Raw genomic sequence first — 21,833 nt, forward strand, 5'->3', positions numbered from 1 at the left:
AAGTGGGAAAAAGTGCGAAGTTATGTAATAAGTTATCGATTCTCCTCTTAAAAGAAGATTGAAGTACAGAGCCAGTGGTCTGAAGCGTCCCAGAGGAGCAGCTCCACTGACAACAGGGCCCTCACCGCTGCCTCTTAAGGTGGCGAGACCCCGGGCCCAGTCACATATCACTTTCACCCTCATGCCACAGGGGCACAACACAGAACACCAAAGACATTGTCTTCTGACATGGAGTTCGCCTGTCTGATCACATCCCTCTCAAGCAGTCACCAGGCAAGCAATTACAAAAAAGACATCTGTGCCACAGTTTGGATAGCTAAAAAGGGCAAGAGCTTAGATTGCAAGGGGTATGGAAGCGTGGATCGATGGAGATGTCTGAACCTGTTAGTGCAAGTGGAGATGAGGGCCGCTGCACTACGGGGAGGGATCTTTTGTCATGCAGGGAAAGGGGGCCGGAGAGGTGACTCTTCTGGCGATCAGGGGTCAACTGCTGCGATCATCCATCTTCCTTCTTGACAGTGTCCTGTCAGCCAGGGCGCTCATGTTACTAAACACAACAGGCAGGCCTCCATTGTGGCGCTCCGCTGGTCTGCAGCCATGTGTAAATGAAGTTAATATTCACTGACCTCATCATGGGCAACTGCGGACCACGGTGTCACCTTGGAAATATCACTATCTGACGGAATTGCCGTGGAGGTCTCCCATTATGGGGGGGGGGGTTAACAAAGTCTCCAACCAGGATAGCTGACCATATGTCTTTGTTTGCGTGAGAATGAGGGCTGTTTACTTGGATTCTGTCTATTCATGTGTGTAACGTAGGGTCTCAAATTTGGACTGGTGGGTCAAATTCCAAGACCTAGATACCAATAAGTCATCACTGTCGTTTTTTCTTGCTGACTTACTGAAATAGCATTAAATAGCAGGTTTGGCAACTAAATGCCTCAAATGCTTTAAACGAAGTCAGCAAATTTAGACCTTTTCATCAGTATCAAAAGTAATCCAGCTCATTGGACATCAATCGTTTGACAGGACTATGTTATAAAAAGTCTTACCTACATGGTTTTATATCCTTGCATCACTCTCCTCTATCCATCAATATACAGATGAACCTTTATATAACAACTGCCCTACAGCACGTATAGTACCACTGACATGCTGACTGGTATTTCTTTTAAAGTAGTCAGAAGACCTCAATATGTGGCCACGTAGTGACTATGCCATAATCCTGTAAATAAATAAAGAGAAAACTGAGCAAAAACAGCCTAGGGTTCAAGTGTTAAAAGTAAATAACCATAAGGTGAATAGTATTTGGAAAATATCTCACAAGATTTGTTTTTCTTACTGCTAATAGTGTTTCCTGAACAAGGTTTGTGTGCTTACAACAGTTGAGTGGACTGAGCTTTTCCATCGGCTACTTCATATTCATGTATGCATGAGTCAGTAGCTGTAGCTTATCAGCAGAGGTGAGAGACAAACCTATTACCAGTGACCAGACACTGACAATGCGTCCTTCTTAAAGATCAGTTCTCTGTGCTGAGATTGTGTATTTTAGATCCATCTTTACCTCAGTGTGATATCTATGAATCTGGAAACCAGTTGGAGCTAATAATAAGTTGTGACAGCCCTTCTGGTTTCCTGCCTTTGTTCCAGCATATGAATCGGTGCAGTTTATATGAATGTAACTTTGAGGCAAATATTTACCAAGCCAAACGACTTTGTGAATGAGCCTCCTGGTGACATTTTTTTCATAAGTAAAATGAGGCATTTGTATTTAATTTGATGTGTTGACAGGGCAGCCGGATCCCACAGAAAGCGCTGCTGGCACCAGCTCAAGCAAGAGTATCCCGGGAAACAACTTCTCCTCGCTTTTACTTCTCATTTGAAAGTGTATATTTAAAAAGGGGGGCAATGGATGAGGAAGAAAAATAAATACTCTTTATTACAGCTTGCCAAAGCACGATTTCAAACATTCTGCCTTCACGTCGTCCTCTGAGGAAGTAGCTGTGGTTTAGTCTCGACTAATGAGTAGGAATTAGATAGAGCAGAAGGACTGTACAGGAATATAGTAATATCTTCTGGTCATGAAGACAAGTCTACATCTGTTCTCAGTAAAGCAACTTCAACTACAATGTAACACCCTTTTACTGGCCCTTTGTTCTCTTTGCTGCAAAAACTGAACCCTTGATCAAGAAATACAGTAACTCTTCAACATCAAAATCAGAGATATGTACATGTACACTAATACCCTGAAAATCCAACTTAATCTCAAATATTACCGTATTTATAATAATCAATTAACAGTAAATCTTCAAACAATTTTGATAATCAATTCATCATTTACGTAATTTTCAAGCAAAAATGGTCGGAGTGCCTCGGTAGGCTAATGGTTATGGCACATTCTGCATGGCTGCCACAACGCCAGTGGTTTGTCGACCTCTCTTGCACATCACACCTCTCTCTCCCCCGTTTCCTGTCTGCCTCTGCAGTCCAATAAAAGCTACAAAATCTAATCTGTTCTTAGTTTTTTTTTTATGATAGTGCACCAAATATCTTTGGGGTTGGAGAAAACAACACATTCAAATAATTCAGGTAATATGATGGCCAATTTTCATTTTATAGACCTTAACAGAACATTTAATTGATAAATCAAGAAAATAGTTTATACAGAAAATATGCTAAATAAGTTGTTTAGTCTGTGAAATGTCAGAAAACAGTAAAAAAATAACATCACCAAAGCTGAAGCCTTCAATGTCTCAAATTCTTGTTTTGTCCGACCAACTTCATCACTTTCCATTTACAGTGGTATAAAGAAGAAAAGATAGCAAATACTCGCATTTGAGAAGCTAGTACCAGGGAATGATTGGCATGTGGCTTGATATATGACTTAAATGATCAATCTAAACATTTTAGTTTCTCCAAATCTCATGTCTCAAAGTCCTTCCCTAGGTGATCAATTTTCGGACACTGGCAGTTGTATTGGTAGCAACATCCTGAGCAAAGAATACCACATCTGTGTGTCTCACTGCTACCTGCTAGGCCAAGACAACAGGGGGAAAAGCCCTGGGCTGTGGAAGAATGCTAGCATTCACAGGAAGCAGACACTGGCAGTGACAGGACAAGCTCCCATCCATCACCAATTTATTTCAATCTTGAGTGATTTAGGTCCATTTGGGTCTCCTGTGGATTCGGCGCACACCTGTCATTTGCATAATTAAGCTCTGGAGCAGTTGTAAAAGACAACCATTTGGTGTATTAAATTCACACCTTATCAATCAGGGGAGCATCAAGATGTATGAGGACCTCCTGACTCTTGGCTTCCTGGCTTCATTTGAAATGCTAAGTGCAGCTTTCTCTCCAGGCCTGCCTGCCCAGGCCGCCTGGTGTCCTCCATACACGTTAACTGTCGTGGTCAAACCCCAACTGCTCAGCCGCTTCCCTCGGGGGGCTCAATCATCAATCAGTCTCCAACTAACTTCTGTCCAACTCCCTGACAGTCAAGATGGATGATGCCAGCGCTTACAGGATGCTGTATCCTCTCATTAATTCTCTTGTTAGCATGCACTGATAGCAGAGAGATAGGGCCTGTTTTATCTGTTTTCCACCAGACAGAGGCCTCTCCCTTTTCTGGTCGAGGGTCAACAGTTAATCATTTCTCAGGCACTGGTTATTTAGTGCCACAATGATGTGATGTGTCAAAATCGGACAACATACATTCCCGGGATTGAGCAAAACAAAGGGGCCAATGTCCTCCCACAAGGGCCCTCTCTCTGTCTAACGACTCTGTGGCTCCATTGCAACCAGTAGCCAGCGCTAAACAAGACCAGCGGATGAATGGGCGCTATTTTCACAACACGTACTTCTTCGCAAAATGAAGCCCGCGCAGGCTGCGGGGACACTTCAACTGGCCTTTTTCAACACCCATTACACTGAGACCACTGAACGCAGCGGGCGGAAAAGAAGAGTGACATTTACTGCCACAGATTGCCACACAAAGAGTTAAAGAGAGACGGGGGGTGTGCAGGGGTGAAAGACAAGGGGGTCCCTCTTTGCTGACGGTGATGAATGAGTGGATCACAACACGTTTCGGAGGAGGCCTTTGAGTCCACAGAGGGGGCTCCTCATATGACATGACTGACAGCTAAACTCGCTTACTCCACCTGCACCCGCCCCCCCCGCTGAATATTTTACTCGGCGGCCATGTTATAATCATAGCATACTGCAGATACTAAAATAGGCCAGTTAAGGACTGTCTTAATGCATCAGCATGCTTCAAGAGAAGTGCCTGTCAGATCTTTCAACCGCATCTGAGAGCCTCTGCCCCCACACCTTTCTGACATCAGAGTTTGGGAGTCCGACTGTTTAAATGCTTTTCCATTTGAGCATATAGGGAGATAGAATCTACAGAAAATATGTTTCAACAGTTACAGGAAAATGTGAGTCAGAATTGTCTAAATCCTGGATACAGCCTCAGATTACTCCAAACAAAGCACCACCTAACCCCCCCCCCACACACTGTTATTCCCATTCATTACATTTTTGGTTCCCCTCCTCTCTATGAAGACATGCTGTCTAGCCCATCTTCCAGTTTGGCCATTAAAAGCAGGTACAAACACTTTTTGCCTTTAGACGTCTTGAGAACACACTTAGTTTGTTTGAAGCATATGAAGCCTTTACACTGAAAGGTGCAGCATTGCCACGAGGCACCATTATAAAGATGTACTTTAACACCACTAAGACAAGCTAGTCTCAGGTCGAAATGTCAAGATTTCACATTTTTAACGGTCACAGCCACTTGGACTTATTGCTCCACTGTTCAGCTGATAGAAATACTTTGAATAGCTTTTAGATTGTGCTGAGGGAAACTACTGAATGGACAATTTAATGTCAGTGGAGCTGCTGGAAGAAGTGCTGATGGTGCACCGTGATTCTCATTTTATTTAGATTAACTACCCCTTAATACAAAGGCTTCTCATGCCTCGGTGGAGATAAAGCTCATAAAGGTGCAGTGTCAAGACCGGAATTTGATCCACATACACATTAAGGAGCCTTCTTCCTCGGGCCTAAAACAACCTGAAGGTAGGTTCACTTTACCGCTGCCTAGACCTAGGTAGCTTTAGTCCACACATGAACAGATTAATTGTTAGAGAGATGCAACACTCTTCTGTTCTGAGAGCTTTGCACCAAGACGTAATAAGTAAAGGTGGCCAGAGCTGCTGGTTGTTATGCTGCATCGCTCTCCCTGTGGAAATAAATAGTGGGCTTTCTTTCCACCAAAGGGCACAACTGGATCTTACATCTATGCATATTAAAAACAAGAAGAACAATAAAAAGGAACTCCGTGGGGTTGAATCAGCGATAGCCTGCTAACATTAGAGACGTGGCACAACTTGAGGCGGGCTGTGTTGCTCTAAATTACATGGCCTAATATATTTCATTAACACACCTCCCTCAGTGGGGTCCCTAATGGATGACAGCGTGGCATAAAAGCTTGTCTGCCAGGGACACTAATTTGTTCTTAGATGCATTCCATTCAATTATTACTGGCTGCTGCTCCTCATAAGCTGCTTAGATTGAGGTTGCCCACTTCGCCGAAAAAAAAAAAAAAGGCTTGGCTGACAAGGCAGGCCACTTAAGTTCTCTGACCCCCTTTTAATCCACAGTGATTTTTATCTTTCAAGTCAGGTGGCCACTGAAAATAATCCTCTGAGCGTTCAGAGTGACAGAGAGCATGTTCTTGTTAATTGTAGTGGCACGATCCGGCAACACAACAATGCACAAATGAGCCACGGCGAGGCTGCGTTTGCCCTTCCTGTTAGGCTCCTTCATAAATATCCAGAGGCCTAAATGTCACAGTACGACGGCTATTTGTTTTCCCTCTCTGTCAGGGTCATTTGGCCGGGCTGGAAAGATACTGAAAGACTGGCTGGACTTCCTCTAGACCTGTGTATTCTGCTAGTGATTGCCTTGGCTCACCGCCAGTGGGAAAGAGAGGAGTGTTTGAGCCGAAACTCAAGTTATTATTTAATCCCAGTGTCAACAGAATCATGGCCATAAATTAAGAGCCCCGTAATCAATTAACACGGATTCCAATTATTACACTGGGGGATGTTTGGCCTCAGTACTTTATCCATCTTTACTGCTGTCAAATCAGCCGCTTTAATCCCATTTGCCAACACAGCTATTCATCCAGCGATGCCTAAATTATCATTTACCTGCTTTGCATAATCAAATCACAAATACTCCCCAGTTTATTGCAAGTTTTTTTTGGCACACCTTTGCTGATTTTTAAAAGTTAATTCAACGAGAGAAAAAATATCTGGGAATGCTAATGAGTCAATTAAATTACTCCTAAAAATACATTTCACTCTGATCATGGCAGAAAAGGAACAGGCACTCACGTTCACACGCGTCCCCCTTCTGATGAAATCCAGCCTTGCATATACATTTCCCAATGGGCACCAGCCATTCCCCTTCGGCGCTGCAGTGCATCTTGGGAGAGTTGTCGGCCTCCTCCTCGGCGTCGCTCACGCACATGCCCTCGACCTCCACCAGCGAAGAGAACTCCGACCCCGTCACAGTGTCTGGGAACGTGGCCAGGTTCTCGATGATAGACCAGCACTTCTTGTAATACACTTTGACAGAGACCAGGGCGATGCACGCCCCTACATCCTGGAAGGCCAGGTAGAAGCCACGCCTGGACAGGGGGCCAATTATGCGTACTTCTGTATTCAGCTTCATCTTCCTCTCGCCCAAGTCACCCTGGGTGAAGCTTTCATCCGCGGCGATCGTGTCAATTTTCACATACTGGTTCTCTCGTAAGCTCCTGCCCACCTCGGAATCTGTTTCCTGGTAATACAAGTTGAACGTCTCCTTGCATGTGCCCACCACACCAGGTAGGCTGTTACAATCCCTCAAGGTGAACTTCAGTTCCACAAAAATTCTCTGGGCATTGCCCTTCTCTATCCAGTTAGTCCGAAGCCAGTTATTCTGATTGGGCTCCATGACTTGGCAAACCTGGTACGTGCGAATGGGAGTGTAGTTCTCGTCCAAGCCGCTGATCTCTTCCCACTGAAAGAAGAAGACATACATTTGTGAATGAACACATCCATTACACATCATCGCCATGTTGAATTTAGATGTGAAACAGACATCTAATGATTGGCAATCAAGCTGGAGGGGATTCCACTGTAATGAATATGAGAAAGGTGTATGAAATATCATCATTTCAGGCAGTTGTCTTTACAATAAACTGCAGTGAATGAAGGGGGATTAGCAGTTGCATTGTTTTATCGCACAAACACATCTTTAAAGAATGATTGCACTCAGTTTATCTGCTTCGGCTCACATTATTTATTTAAAAAGTTTCTCACAGCCGGCTTTTAATCAGAGTAGCAAGTTGGAAGTGGTTTGCTTAAGGCCTCTGTGCTCTGAATGCCAAAAGCCGGCAGAGTTTAGCAGCAGAAACGACCTCTTGCATTCTTTATCTTTTTATTCTAGGAAGTCTTTTGCGAGCTGATCCTTGTATGATGTATGTTTCATGCCTCCCTTAAATATCAATATTCCTATCACAGATGTGGGACATCATAGGAAGCAGGGGGGGAAAATATGTATAGATGTGGAGTACATCCTGTGTGCCAGCGATGCAGAGATTCTGCAGACTTACCCCATTGGGAGGATAGGAGATCCACTCCAGTTCTGTCTGCTGTGCCTTGGAGTCCAGCAGAATCACTAGTGACAGGAGAACCGAGAAGCAGGTGGTTAAATCTCACCGGGGCACCGGGGCTGGGTATTACTGATAGGCCACACATCGATATCTATAGCGCATATAAACCGTGACCTAATTTCTAGCAGCAGCAGCAGCACTAAAGCAAAAATAAGAATATATGTACACTGCAGCAGACAGGTCCTCCTGTGGAGGGGACTTCCTGGGAGACAAATGAAGACAGTGACAGCGTGCATACAGAAGAAATAAAGAGTGTGGAAGCAGAAACGCATATTATAATGTGTCGGGAATCATTACGCATAAGATTTAATCATTTATTCTGTTAAATATGGATTTTACGCACCAGTTTATTAAAACTAATTTCTGGAGTGGAAGTTGTTGCGTTAAGGTCAAATCAGCGGCTTCCATCCCGACGCACACCGCCTACAGTACATGTATGCGTTTAAACTCGGGGATATTTGCAGCTCAGAACGGCCCCGAAACTACATCCAACAGTTCTAATCCGAGAAAATCAGCCTGTTTTATGTTCTGGACGCGAGCGGGAGCGCAACGCGGCACCGAGCGCGGCGGCTTCCATGAAAATGAAGTTGTTTTAATTGTATTTAATACTAGCAGACAGCTCCAACATGGGAGGGGGGCAACAGCCAGGACGCACCGCCGTAAAAAAAATATGCTCCGGTGATATTTTACAGGAGACTGTCTGATATGGAGGTCTGCGAAATCCCGCACATAAACAGCGAGGAAATACAATGCATGAGCTACTGCATGCACACCGCGCTCCGTTATTATTACACTGTAGTTTCTGTGCTGAGAAAATCAATACCTGCCCTGAGATTTATCTGTTTTTATGCAGAACATAATAGCATTAATTGAAACAGAATCTGATCAATTTAAAGTGCCAATTTTCATCCATTTGGAGTTTATTTAAACCCGCTCTTATTTTGCTGTTTTACAGCCTTGCTTCTGGCTAACTTGAGGGTCTGAGTCAGATAACGGCTCCGCGTCAATCTGCTGTATTTCTCTTCCAAGGAACAAGACTAGACAGGACGGGGAGAGCCGAGGCCACTTTGGAGGAAATAAAACCCTCCCGAAACTGCGTCCACACATACGGCTCACTCACTTCCAGCGAGGCGAGCCTGCCGGGCGATCGATCCGCTGCTGTTACCTAGTTAGTCGTGACACATTGTTAATCTTTAACGAGCAGGCTAGTTAGAGTTAAAAAAAACAACAAAAAAACAACAACAACAAGAGCTCCTGCGTGTAGTCCGCGTTCCACGGCGTTTAACTGCCGTGCGTAAAAACACCGAGAGGTCGCTCGCAAACAGCCCGGGAGCAGACGGCGCTGTCATCCCCGCACACCGGCCTCATCCGACGGCACTGGGTTGGATATTAAACATCCACATTTTGAGTTAATAAAAAGAAGAAATCGAATAGGGTTTAAAGAGAAAATCGGGGAGGGGGGTGGGGGGGGAGCGGTCTGCTGGATTTGGACATCCAGACACCGTTAATTCTGGAGGATGTCTTCCAAATGCGACGGGATGGAGGAGTCCAAACTTTAAGAACTTACCTTCCTTCGCATTCTGCGCTTCCCCGCTGTCTACGTGACAGAATACATGAAGGCAAACTGTAATCCACAGATACGGGATGGACCTGGAGAGCATGGTGCAGCCGCGGGTTTTCAATGTAGACCGTAACTCGCTTTGCCACCGTCTCGCGTGCTTCCCATTGACGACACTAAACCGGCTCTATGTACAACAATCCGCTGGTCCCCACTCAAATAGCGTCTGCTGCCGCTGGGAGGAGACTGTGGCTGCCGGGGTGTCAGTCAAACGGACGGGCGGAGGGATGGTCCAATCGTGACGCGCGGAAGGGAGCGTCATGAGAAGGGAGGGCCAATGGGCGCGCGGAGGTGGATGGGTTGGAGGGGGGAGGGCGGGGGATGCACGGCCGAGGAAATGTTGTCACAACTGGGTTTAGATATTTTTGGTTTTCTTCAGGAAAAGGGCGAGAGATGCTCATTGCAGTTGCTGCCTCCACACAAACACACACACACACACACACACACACACCTAAAACTTCAAGACAAAGAGGATTCTGGGAGGTTGAAACAGATCGTCTGAAAAACAGTGTGTAAAGTTCATTTTCCTACTTATATTTGTCATCCAAACACACATTTCCACCCACCTGGAGCAACATTTTCTGTTTCTTATGTGACAAGCTTTATGTTGCAGAACTCACACACAAGTGTTTCCAGTTATCTGGCTGATTAGACCTCTGCCCGGGCTGAAGGTGGGCCAGATGGGAATTTGTTAGGTTACCAATGAGAGTGATAAAGGTGTCATTTCAGAAAGATGTCAGTCAAATACAGTATGAACCCACACAGTGCTGAGCAGAGGTCTAATCAGCCAGAAAACTCCTGTGTGGCTGTTACTAAATACAGAGTTTAGACTCACTCTCATCCTGGGAGATAAACTATGTAGAGTGGCCCAGCAATGTTGGTGGCCAGGAGAAGGAGGTGGGGGGCTTTTGGCAAGGGCCAACCTGTCACAGAGGCAAACTAGGCAGCTGTCTGTGAGGGTCTCCCCATGCACAAAGCTTTTTATTTTAAAGATCCCCTTCAGACATGTAATAAGGTAGCCTGTGTATATACAAAAAATAGTCTGCTAGGAACAAAAATGTGTGTGATGATATATCCCCCCAAATACCACACTCTTAAAAACAATTTGCATGAATCTTTTTGAGTTATGTGACTTCGACACTGTAATGCAATAAGTTATTTTAACTTTTTAAAATTGTTAAAACAAATTATAAAATTTCACAAACTCCATTTTTTAATTTTAAATTGTTAATGATGAAGCAGCTTTTACTAATAATTTTAAATGACGCCAACTTAGTTTTGTAAGTTACAAACATTCCTGATTAAGTACTTTAGTATTTTGTTTTTTTGCAGTACAAATAACAATTACAAAATGAAGTTAGTGTCACTTAAAATTCGTGTTTTTACCACTTCAAATTACTAAAGCTCCTTAATCAAGAATGCTTTTTAACTTACAAAATGTTGTTACTTTTATTTAAAATCTTTGATGTAATCAGTTTCTACAATGTTTTGAGTTAAATAAACCTATCTCGTTTTACAGTGAACCATGTTCAACAAATGTTCTACATTGAGTTAAGGGAAGTAGCTTTTTCTTTACAAGCAAAGGTATTTTTAATTACCACTTACTTAATAATTGGTAGCATAAACACAACTTTTTTATTTAATTAGGCTAATCGTAAAAATTTCATTAGTTTTTAGAGTGCAAATTAAAATCCTTAAAACATCATCTCCTCCTTCTACCTCATTAAAAATTCCCAAATCTGTGAATATGCAAATGTTGTTGATTTCTAAAATTTTCCTGCTGGACACAAGATGTCTCCTACTTCACTGTAAAGTCCATTCTCAGTGGATGTGGACATCATCTTGATTGTGGTGGAGAAATATTCAGATCCTTAAATAAAAGCACCAATACATTAAAATACAATAAAAATACTCAATTACAAGTAAAAAGTGTCTTATTCCAATTCCTAGAAAAACTCCAGAAGTATTATCAGCAGAATATAATTTAAGTAGCCCGACATGCAGCAAAATGTATTCTTATAGACTGATGATACAGGTACATTAATACCCTAGGGGTCGAGCCCCTCCAAAGTAGTGAGATAAATGTAGTAAAAACATTTTACTCTGGATTGTTGTGCAGTAGAAGTATGAAGTAAGTAACTAGTACCTCAAGATAATTATAGTACTTGAGTAATTGTATTACTAGTTTGGACTTGATCAGCCTCACAAAATATGTCTCTTATTATTTATTCCAGCACCAAAAACATGGAGAAAAAGTCAAATCAAGTGAATTTTAGTTATATAGCCCGTAATCACAAACCCTAAAGATCTGAGGGCTTTAGTACGGTGGCCTTGAAGTGCAAATCACAACAGAAAAAAGGAGAATACAACAACAAAAGCCAAAGCAAAAAAACGTTATCATTATTTGCGTTTGTAAAAAACAAAACAGGAAGAAAATAGAGGAGGGATCCCTCTTTCAGGACTAAAGAATGTGCGATGGGTGTCGTATGTACGGAGCACACCAACAAAGGAGGTTGAAACACAACAGAATGACAAAGACAGTAAGACACAAATATATGATCATAATGAAACAGTTAAAGTATGTTCGTTTTTCCATTCAGCTCCTAATTTGTGACAGTGTCTTTAATGTTGGAGCCAAATATACTATTTGATGGCGAGACATTAAATGGGGCTTTTAATCTCTAGAAGGTCACTGAAGTAGGGGACAGTCCCACTGAGACTGTCCGCTGACACGACAGGACCTGATTCATTATGGCTCTGCTGCTTGAGAGACTTTTCACCGTAAAGATGGAGCCGTCGGGGGGTCTTAAATAACAAACAAAGATAAACAAAAAAACACAATTAAAAAGTCTAAAGTTAATTTCCCACTTTCTTGGATGACTTGGCATATCACTTAAAAATGAAAGCATAAAGCGGAGCTCATTATCCCTTTATACATACAGCATTTGTTGCAGGTCACTAATTAATCTCCATTACCTCCCAACAAGCAAAACAGCTGTAATTACGGCCAGCAAATATTGATTAATAAACTGTGTACATAAAAATGGACAGAAGCAGACAAGGACTCACTTCAAGGTTTATTTACCTCTGCTTTTTCTGCTTTTGTTTGTTTGTTTGGCCTGTTTATTATGCAAATTGCTGCTAATCCTTTTTGCCCTTGATACACAGTCGAGTCCTGCATGGAAGTGTATAACTAATGATTGTTGGATTAATCTGGATTAATGTTACCTTTATCATACACTGTCTGTATGACACCATCAGTGTGAGACAGGATTTCAGAGGGTTTGTACACACACAAGCGTTCTCCGCTGATTTTGAGTTTTTCAGTTGACGATATTTGAATATTCATTAGTGTGTGTTCTTCCCTCTCAGCTATGGCAGGCGCAGGGAGATTTCCTCCTCTGGAAAATGTTGAGGACAAAATGAAACCCAGCACAACTTTCTGGCTGTATGTCCTTAAAGCTCTAATATGGAACATTTCCGCATTAAAATGTCTATAAAGACTAGCTCTATGTTTTTTATGTAGTTGAGTTGTGCACTTACATTATCCCAAATGTTTCACCGCTCGCCTGTCAATGGCATCAACACATATTGTTGAAATGGATTGGATGGATCATCCATTTTACAACATTTTAAATAACTCAATTTTGTAAGTAAAAAACATTCCTGATTAAGTACTTTTTTTTTCACTGTACAAATAAAAATTTCAATTCAATTCAATTCAATTTTATTTGTATAGCAGCAAATCATAACAGAAGTTATCTCAGGACACTTTTCAAATAGAGCAGGTCTAGACCGAACTCGTATTTCAAAATAAGTCGGTGTCACTTAAAATTCGGGTTTTTACCACTTTTAATCTGTTTGTTCTGGAGAGGAGGAGACCTCTGTGGATAACTGGGCTCCCGGTAGAAACCTCCTGAACCATGAACACTGAAGGAATCTTCAATCAGAAAGCTGACTGCAGTGATGGCAATGGTGGTAAAGACAACAACTCCCATGATCCCACACTACTTCACCACGTCATCACACTTTTGTTATTGTTTTGATCTGAGAGACTCACTAGTGACAGCAATTACATATTGTATGTATTAAGGATTTTTTCCAGGTTTATTACAACTTGGGTCTTATTTTCAGTGTTTGGGGCATCATTTCTATCAGTATGATAACAGTAACAGGTCCGTGGTTGCCCCGGTGACAGTGTTGGTAGGGTTACTTTAAAAATGTAATGTAATCCAATACAGTTACTAATCATCTGTTTAAAATGTAGACAGTAACCTTATCCGAGTCTCACAATATTAAAGTAACATAACTTGAATACTTTTTTTTAAAGATTACTTTAATTATATGAGACAAGAGATTAATGTGACCTTACAAAGGAAAATGGAAAGATTTTAAGCAGTAAAATGTGTCCTCTGCTCAGTGTGGTTTGAAGAAAAACGCAAATTCATGCTGAGGCCTATTGACCAACTTCACAGCCGGAAGGCAGAACTTGAACTTCACCAATTCTGCTTTAAAATCTAAATAATGGTGAAATTTACACCCAGTAAAGGTTTTTTTTAAACTAGAGGCCATAATAATAAGCTGGCAGCTGTAAGATAATGTAAGGTTTCACTGGAGACCAGAATGGTGTTTTACAATTGTAATTGTAATTTTAATGGGCCAAGAAGGAGTACACCATTTGTGTTCTTTTAAGGGTTATTCTGGTATTCTTTGCATCTTTAATGTGACTAAAGAAAGGGATTTTGTATTTATCCAACAGAATTATCCTCCTGGTGTGAGGAGAAACATTTAGACCCAGGGCTCAGTCTGCCTGACTGAACATGCATTTTTGTTTAGTTGAATATTTTGAATAGTGGGTTTTGTGTGTCTTTGTTGTGGCAAAAAATAAAAAGTCAGACTCAGACCAGTGTTTCTTCTGCAGAGCAGGGAGGGCTCTCCCCACTGCCAGGGGGTTCTGGACGGTACGCAGCAAACAGCACCAGCAGGGCACTGTGGCCCGTTAGCACTGTCGTTGATTCCAACCCGTTAGGCCCCCCTTAATAGGGCCCCGCCGCTCTGAGTGGATTGGGCTGAACCGGCTGAACACCGGGAGATTTAAACGCTCGCAGCCGGGCTGCTGTGTCTCTTCTCTCGCTGTTTAAAACAGTAAAGCAGTGAAATGAAAGACCCGACAGCAGAGGGACAGTCCTCTGGCCTCATGTGTCCCCTCACAGACGTCTTCTCAGTCAACAACTCGACCTTCCATGTCTGAGCAGAAAATATTGTTCTTGCAACTGCATTAATGGCATTTTTTGACACATAGCATAACCATATCATGTGATGTGCTACTAAAGGACCATTAAAGACCAAATACTACCACTACAAAAACTACCGCTGATCAAACTCAGTCCAGCATTATACTTGTTTCGACTTTCTTGTTAAAAGGATGAGATGAAGCCCAGCAGATATCTCAGCACTTGTACAGCCTTACTCTTTGTCATTACACGCTGGCAATGTTAGCTCTAACTGCTTGACTAATGTGAGATATCTCGCTAAAAGGGAAGCTGTCTGTTTCATCTCGTTGTACCCAACCTAAACATGCTCACTGTTGTCATGGCGTCCTCTAATTAAAGCTTTCCCGTTATCCTCATATGGAAGTGACACTAAGCATTAGAGCTATTATGTTCAGCACTGACAGTAATGAAGCTGCCGTCATCTTGCCTTGTTGTTGCCAAATTGATTGGCTAGCAGAGAAAAGTGTAAGTGTGTGACATGTCATAAGGTCACCTGTGAGCTGTGGAACTTTGCGTGTCAGTGTGCAGCGGCTTTCTGCCAGCAGCAGAGCCTATCCCGGCTAATTCGGGTTCAATAGGAGCTCTGTCACAACAGGCAACAATGACGAGGGAGTGGCTGTAAGAAGATGCAGCTGTCGCAACAAGAGGCGCTCAGGCAAAGTGTTACTGCAATCTGTGGGCTGACACGCACCTAATGGAGCCAGCTGTGGAGATATCACTGACAGTGCACACATCTTCACTCAGTATGGCCCGCACAAAATCTGACACTCCTAATCTTGAGATTACAGTCCATTCTAATTATTGTTTGCCAGTTTTCCTGTGGAGCAGCAACATTTCTTTCTACTTTTCACCACAACCGCATTTTTGTTCTGTGTCTTCTTTGTTTGACTGACCAGAGCTTTTCAGTACAACTCTATTCAGCAGAGCCAAAGTCAGACCAACCCAGAAACCTAAAAAACCCAACCCTTACATAATAGTGACAACTAGTGAAGCATGCATGTTTTGGAATTGGTCTTACAGGTCCAGTGTGTAACATTTAGGAGGATCTATTGGCAGAAGGGAATATAATATTCATAGGTCGGCTGCACAATATGGATTTTTCTTCAGCTTATATGATAACCAATAATTACCTGCTTCTAACCGATAATTTCACATTTTTGTATTTGAAAATGAAGTTCATAACCTTTAGTTTTTACGTACCTGGCAGGAGGAAAGGCTGAGATATAATGAGCAAAGAAGGATGATTTAAAATTCCATAGCTCTGTTCTAACAAAATCATCGCTAGTTTTAACAACAACAAACAACAGTTTTCTTTTTCCAGCAAAGTTAAAAAACTTCACAAACATACTTTGAATATAAATATGAGCAGTAGCGTTTCCCATCCGCAAGTTCCCGCTCTGCCCATAGATTATTGTGATGATGTCACAGATTTTTTCATAATTTTTTTCAGGTCAAGGAAAGTTTTACAATATAAAACCTCAACGGATCAAAAATTCTAATGCAATTGACCTTGTTTACAACAGTTTTCCAGTCTGTTTTATAATGGTGGTGTATGGGAAAAAAGTTTTTGCTGCAATAGCACAAGTGTCCACTGGGCAAGTGATATCACACTGAATATTGCTAACTGAATATATACACTGAATATAGCTTTATTTTACAATAATATTGTATAAATATTAATTCAATTTTATGTAACTAATTTTCCGATAATCCAGGCCTATCACATGCTCGTAATCAAAAAGGTAATTAAATTATAATGTGAAAAATAGTGGCAGGATCATTTTATTATTCTTTCAACAAAGGACACAAACACATTTCCAACAATAGCCTGTCAGTCAACTGTGCCAGCATTCAGATTTCAGTTGAGATTAGAGAGGCAGTTTACATCAAGTGTGTCTTGGCAGGTTGAATAAATAGAAACCAGAGGCGGTTTTGGAAATGCATAGAAGAACATTAAATAGAAGAACACAGTATTATTGTAGGCTTTGCAAAATAACAAAGGCAACCAGGCAGTCAGGATTTTAGACATACTGAGACTGCCTGAAAACAACCCCCAAGACACCAAAACAATTTGGTGAATTATTTGAATTTTATATATTTTATTTATTCAGCTTTTGTTCAATTATAATTTATAATAATTATATTCTTCTTTATTTCCCAACATGAAGGTCTGAATGCCTGAAACCCCCTCCTTTCTATGAACAATATCATTTTTTGTAGATAAATACAGATATTTTAAAATGTTAATTTGTTTGTTGTCCTAAAAGGAGTCAAACCTAAATATACTGATCAGCCCATAAAATAACCACTGCATGCAGGTATCAATTGTAAACTACCCCCTGTATTACTAAAGAAAAATAAATTGTAAATAATGATAAAATGATACTGAATAAAAAGTATAAAATGCATGATATGATTAGCACTTATCATATTTGCTACCTTGAGGACACTGAGGTCATGTCTGTGGTATATGGTGGTTTTATTGAGCCGAGGAGGAGTTTATGTCCCACTATTGCATGCTGATTTTATTTTGTGTTTTTTTTAAAGGTTGAATTCTATATATTTTATGTCCCAATACTTAAAAAACAAAAACAGAAAAACAAACAAATAAAAAAAGGAAAAGGATTTCTTTGGAGTCAGCAGAGTATTATATTCTTGGCTTGGAAAGGGCTTTGAAACAGCATTTAGACCATCATGTATAGAAGTTCATTTTTGAAAATAGTAGCTAGACCAAAAAACATTATATTAATAATGTTAATGTAACATCTGTATCCAACCTTTTTCTTCTCTCGTTCTTTGTCAGCGGAAGAACCTTCGTCAGAACAGAACATAATGCCAAATGAATACATGTTTTATTGGTGATTGGTCAAAAAGTTCTTGTGGGGCAGTGTTGGGGTTGCTGACCTGCAGTATTTCTAAAATCCTGTGTATAGCCCTTGGTTATCCCTCACACTGTATCAGAGTTTCCCCTTTCAGTTAACTCAGTGCTGTGGGTCACCTGCCTTAAGGAGTTGCAAAGCCACCATAAAACCTTTCACTAGCTCTGGTGTCAGTGGAAACTGTCTTATGAGGGTCTCAGTGTTTCACAGGCCCTTTAATTATCATAGGAATTACTACACATATAAGTATATACTGTATATGAAGTAAAACTACACATCGACAAACATTTCCACTTTGTATTCCTTTCCTGAAATCTGTTTCATCCAGTGTCCTCATCAGCAGGCAGCACTTAACTCCTCTCCCAGTGTTTCCTCCCCGCAGGCTCGAATTACCTTTCTTAGACAGAGTCCCACAGACTGCTGAGATGTGTAAAGAAGTTTGAAATACTTATGTACACAGTTGTATCTTGTTCCCATGCTCCTCTCAGGCTGTGTCAGTGAGCAGCGAACAAGCCAACTGCAGCCAGTGGGGCTGTGTGCAGGCTGATCCTGGCATCCAGCAGGCAGGGTGGGGGCAGTCTGAAGTCTGCCTGTCAGGCCCGGGAGGGAAAACACCACCCGGAGCTTTAATAGCGACCACGGGAAGCGGCCCAGAGGCCCTGTCAAATGGCGGTTTGGTTGTGCAAGCAGGCAATTTGCTTCTTTTTATAGATTGGTAATATGGAATGGCTGTCCCAAAGGAAATCTCAAGTGTTGAAAACTCAACTGGTATTGTTGTGGGGCAGCTCAAAGCCATTTGCACCTGACACCGTTTTGTTGATACAATCACATTCCTGCTGGAGTCTGTCTGCGACTGCAGTGACATTTTAAAAAATGCAAAGTACCGGAGAAAGAGTAATCATTCCACACAAAATTTCCCATGTGTTTAAACTCACATGTGCCTTGGGTCGCAATTATGAAAATTGGTTCATCAGGAGACAGGAAGTACAGCAGAAATCCACATTTCTTTGTGATCCAATTAGGAGATTCAAAGAGAGAAGTATGCAGTTGTATTTATTAAGCACATTTCTGTCTGGGTTGTTGCTCCAGTTTTTAGTTATGTAGGTACAGCAGAAGATTGGTTTGTTGCATCTTGGTTAATGGGTCACGGGATGTGTGATATTGCAACTTCAGAGTGAACAAGATATTATAACTAACTAATTTTTGCCGCAGTACAGATTTTTTTGTGTGTGTGCTGTAATTAGAGGAAGAACAGCAGCCAGAATGGAAAATGAGACACAAACAGGACTAATGGAGCCTCAGATGACTCAACATTCTGCCTTTTCATGAGACACAACTGTAGTAATTGATGTATCCACATTAAAGACAACCATATATAAAGACAATCCTTTTAATTCCGGTTTGATATTTCCATGCAAATGAAAATTAATTAAAGCGCTAATTAATCAGCCTTGCTCACATATGGCACTGCTTTTATAGTCCAATTTCAAATTATTCCAGGATCACGGCTCTTCGTTCTCTTTAAACTAACATAATGGCTTTGCACAAAAATCACTTTTACTTAGAGAAATGTCACAATGCTGCAGTGTGCTGGTCTGATGACTGCTTCATTTCCTACGTCCCCGCTTTCGTCAGAGCTTTGGGATTGTTCAAATTATTGTTGACAAATGAAGATAGCCAGACGTCTACTCTTATGGGAAACATGTGGTCAGTTTCACTTGACATCATTCATGCGTGGCGACGCGACCGGCTCCTCCACCATCATTGTGTTGTTTGTTTATTTAGGAGTAATTAAAATGGCTTCCCTTTAGTTTCCAGAGGATCCCACAGTCGAGACGTCTGAAAACGAACTCCCAGTGAAACGTGAGGAGCGGAGGAAGTCAGCTTTAAGTTTTAATGCAGACGTGTCAGTTGTTATACATTGCTACATGAAGGAAGGTACATTTCCATGTTATTATTCCTACCAGCAAAAAGGGTATGCATGCTATGTTGTTCTATATATTGATTGCTTGTGGTGTGACAGGGCAATACATCTTTGTGCATTACATGCACATTGCTGATACTTGTATGGAAATCAAAACGTGCCAGTACTAAAAAAAAAAAGAATGAATTACAAAATAAATAATCCTGATTAAAAAGTATATAAAAATAAACTGAGAAATAATGAGAGATATAGTTAAATTGATATATAATTCTAATTAATAATTAATTATTATATAAATTAATAAATATAAATTATTTTATTTTTATATAAATTATATATATATATATATATATATATATATATATTTTTAGTTTTATTTCAAAAGACTATTTTTATTTCCCAATAATGACTTTGTAAGACAGGTGTGTCACCAATTCTGGTCTCCTCATATGCCCATGCCCAAAGTGTCTCTTACCAAGCTTAACAGATGGTACCAAACGTAGCCAGTTAGCTCTTGTAAGTCAGATAAACAACAAAACCAAAGTAATACAGCACAATGCACAAACACAATACAAGAGCTAACCTCCACTTTTATTTAGTTTACAAACACGACACTGCTACCTCGCTAGTCAACTAACCAGCTAGCTTGTGAACTTGCATGAAATACCAGTGCTGATGCCAGAGGCTAGCTGGTTAATTCACAATTACCTGAACAGAGAAAGAAGACTCGGTCAACTGCCTGAAGAGCAAAGCAACAAAGATCTTGCACTAACCAACAGGAGCTAGCCAGTATAATATCCACCAACCGCGAGTGCATGGAGTAATAATAATAATAATAATAATAATAATAATAATAATAATAATAATAAAACTGTATTTGTTCGCGCCTTTCACAACACCCAAGGTCACCTTACAGGTAAAAAAAAAAAAAAAGGCATAAAATACACAGCACAGTAAATACATATAAAATACATATAAAATTAGAAAGAAAATACAGTGTAGTTAAATAAATGAATGCAGAGAGTATCAAATAAGACTTTTTAAAAAGGTGTGTTTTGAGTTGAGACTTGAAAGTGTCAATGGAGTCCAGAGAGTGGATGTGTAGTGGAAGTGAGTTCCAGAGTCTGGGTGCAGAGCAGCTAAAAGCCCGAGCACCCATTGAGGTAAGTGAGAAGGAAGGGGTGGAAAGCAGGGCGGTAGATGAGGAACGGAGTGAACGGGATGGGATATATGGCTGTAGCATACTGGAGAGATATGGGGGGGCCTGGTTATGGAGAGCTTTGAATGTTAACAGTAGGAGTTTGTATTGTATCCGTTGTTGGACAGGGAGCCAGTGGAGGTGAATGAGCACTGGTGTGATGTGATCCGAGGACTTAAGTGTGTCATAAGTTTGTGTTTAGCTAATTCAAATTAAACTTTGTTAAAAATAAGACTTTATGACATTTCCAATTTGATAATTTGAACAGAAAGATAATGAGCTATTGACTTAGTTCACAATGTATTAATACATTTATATTTTTTTGCTATTTATTCCTACAATTGCTCATAATGTCTTATTTAGTGATTCGGTTAGGGCTGCGTGATATGATAAAAAGATCCTATTGCGATTATTTTGACAGATATTGCGATATGATTCACCATTAGTGGGAATAAAAATGTTTGCAAATACAATTTTAATTTTCACTGAAAAAAACTATTAAAATGTTGCTGTGATATTTGTTGGGGTTTGTACTAAATAAACATGTTTTCTTAAATTATAAGAACAAGATTTGCAGCACTATAGTACTTCATTAAAATGCTTGACACACATTTTATCTGTTTTATCTTTATCTGTACCTCTATCAAAAAACTGCAGCTTTTTGTGATATGGATATTGCGCGTGGACATAGATACATAGATTTCAATAATACTGAGATTAATTGTACAGCCTTAGATTCAGTATTGCCATTTCGAAGTACCGTAACACTGGAGATGTCAAGGCACAACTGAAAACACAGTTTAGTGACAGGATTGTACAGCTGCTCTTTCAGCTATAAATCTCTTTTTATGAAGTGAAATAGGATTAACAAGGCTCCACGGGGCTTGTATCGCCCTGCTCAGGTACTGGACACATCAGACAGTTAGGTATACTGTATATCATCCAGATCCAAATGTAGCAACAGTGTCGAGTTACTTAACTGTCTCCTATAAATGAACCTCCTCGGTGAGAGCTCAGCGTTCGGGGCACAAGGTGAAAGAGTCAGTTAGGGTTTCCATGGCTGGAAAGACAAGAAGGTGGCCCCCTTGAATCTGAAGGATGCTCAGCAGAAAGGTGTTTTATTTCAGTGTTTCTCCAGCTGCCTGTGCTGCAATGCTGACAGCATCCAGTTTAGGAGATGTTTGGCCTGCGTGTCCCCCGGGCAGTCTGTCCAACGGC

General features: G+C 40.9%; 1 protein-coding gene across 7 annotated transcripts in view; it reads right to left on the reverse strand.

Moving 5' to 3' along the window:
- Positions 1–9,485, reverse strand: part of epha7 (eph receptor A7) — a 90,471-nt gene extending 80,986 nt beyond the window's left edge. For all 7 annotated transcript variants that reach the window (XM_051409877.1, XM_051409874.1, XM_051409876.1 and 4 more), the window contains exons 1-3: positions 9,291–9,485; positions 7,664–7,728; positions 6,399–7,068 (exon numbers count right to left, since the gene is read on the reverse strand). In XM_051409877.1, coding sequence (XP_051265837.1) covers positions 6,399–7,068; positions 7,664–7,728; positions 9,291–9,384 — 829 coding nt within the window. In that variant the 5' untranslated portion in view covers positions 9,385–9,485. The remainder of the gene's footprint in view (positions 1–6,398; positions 7,069–7,663; positions 7,729–9,290) is intronic.
- Positions 9,486–21,833: the final 12,348 nt, after the last annotated feature.

Source organism: Dicentrarchus labrax, unplaced genomic scaffold, assembly GCF_905237075.1.
Source record: "Dicentrarchus labrax unplaced genomic scaffold, dlabrax2021, whole genome shotgun sequence".
NCBI lineage: Eukaryota > Metazoa > Chordata > Actinopteri > Moronidae > Dicentrarchus > Dicentrarchus labrax.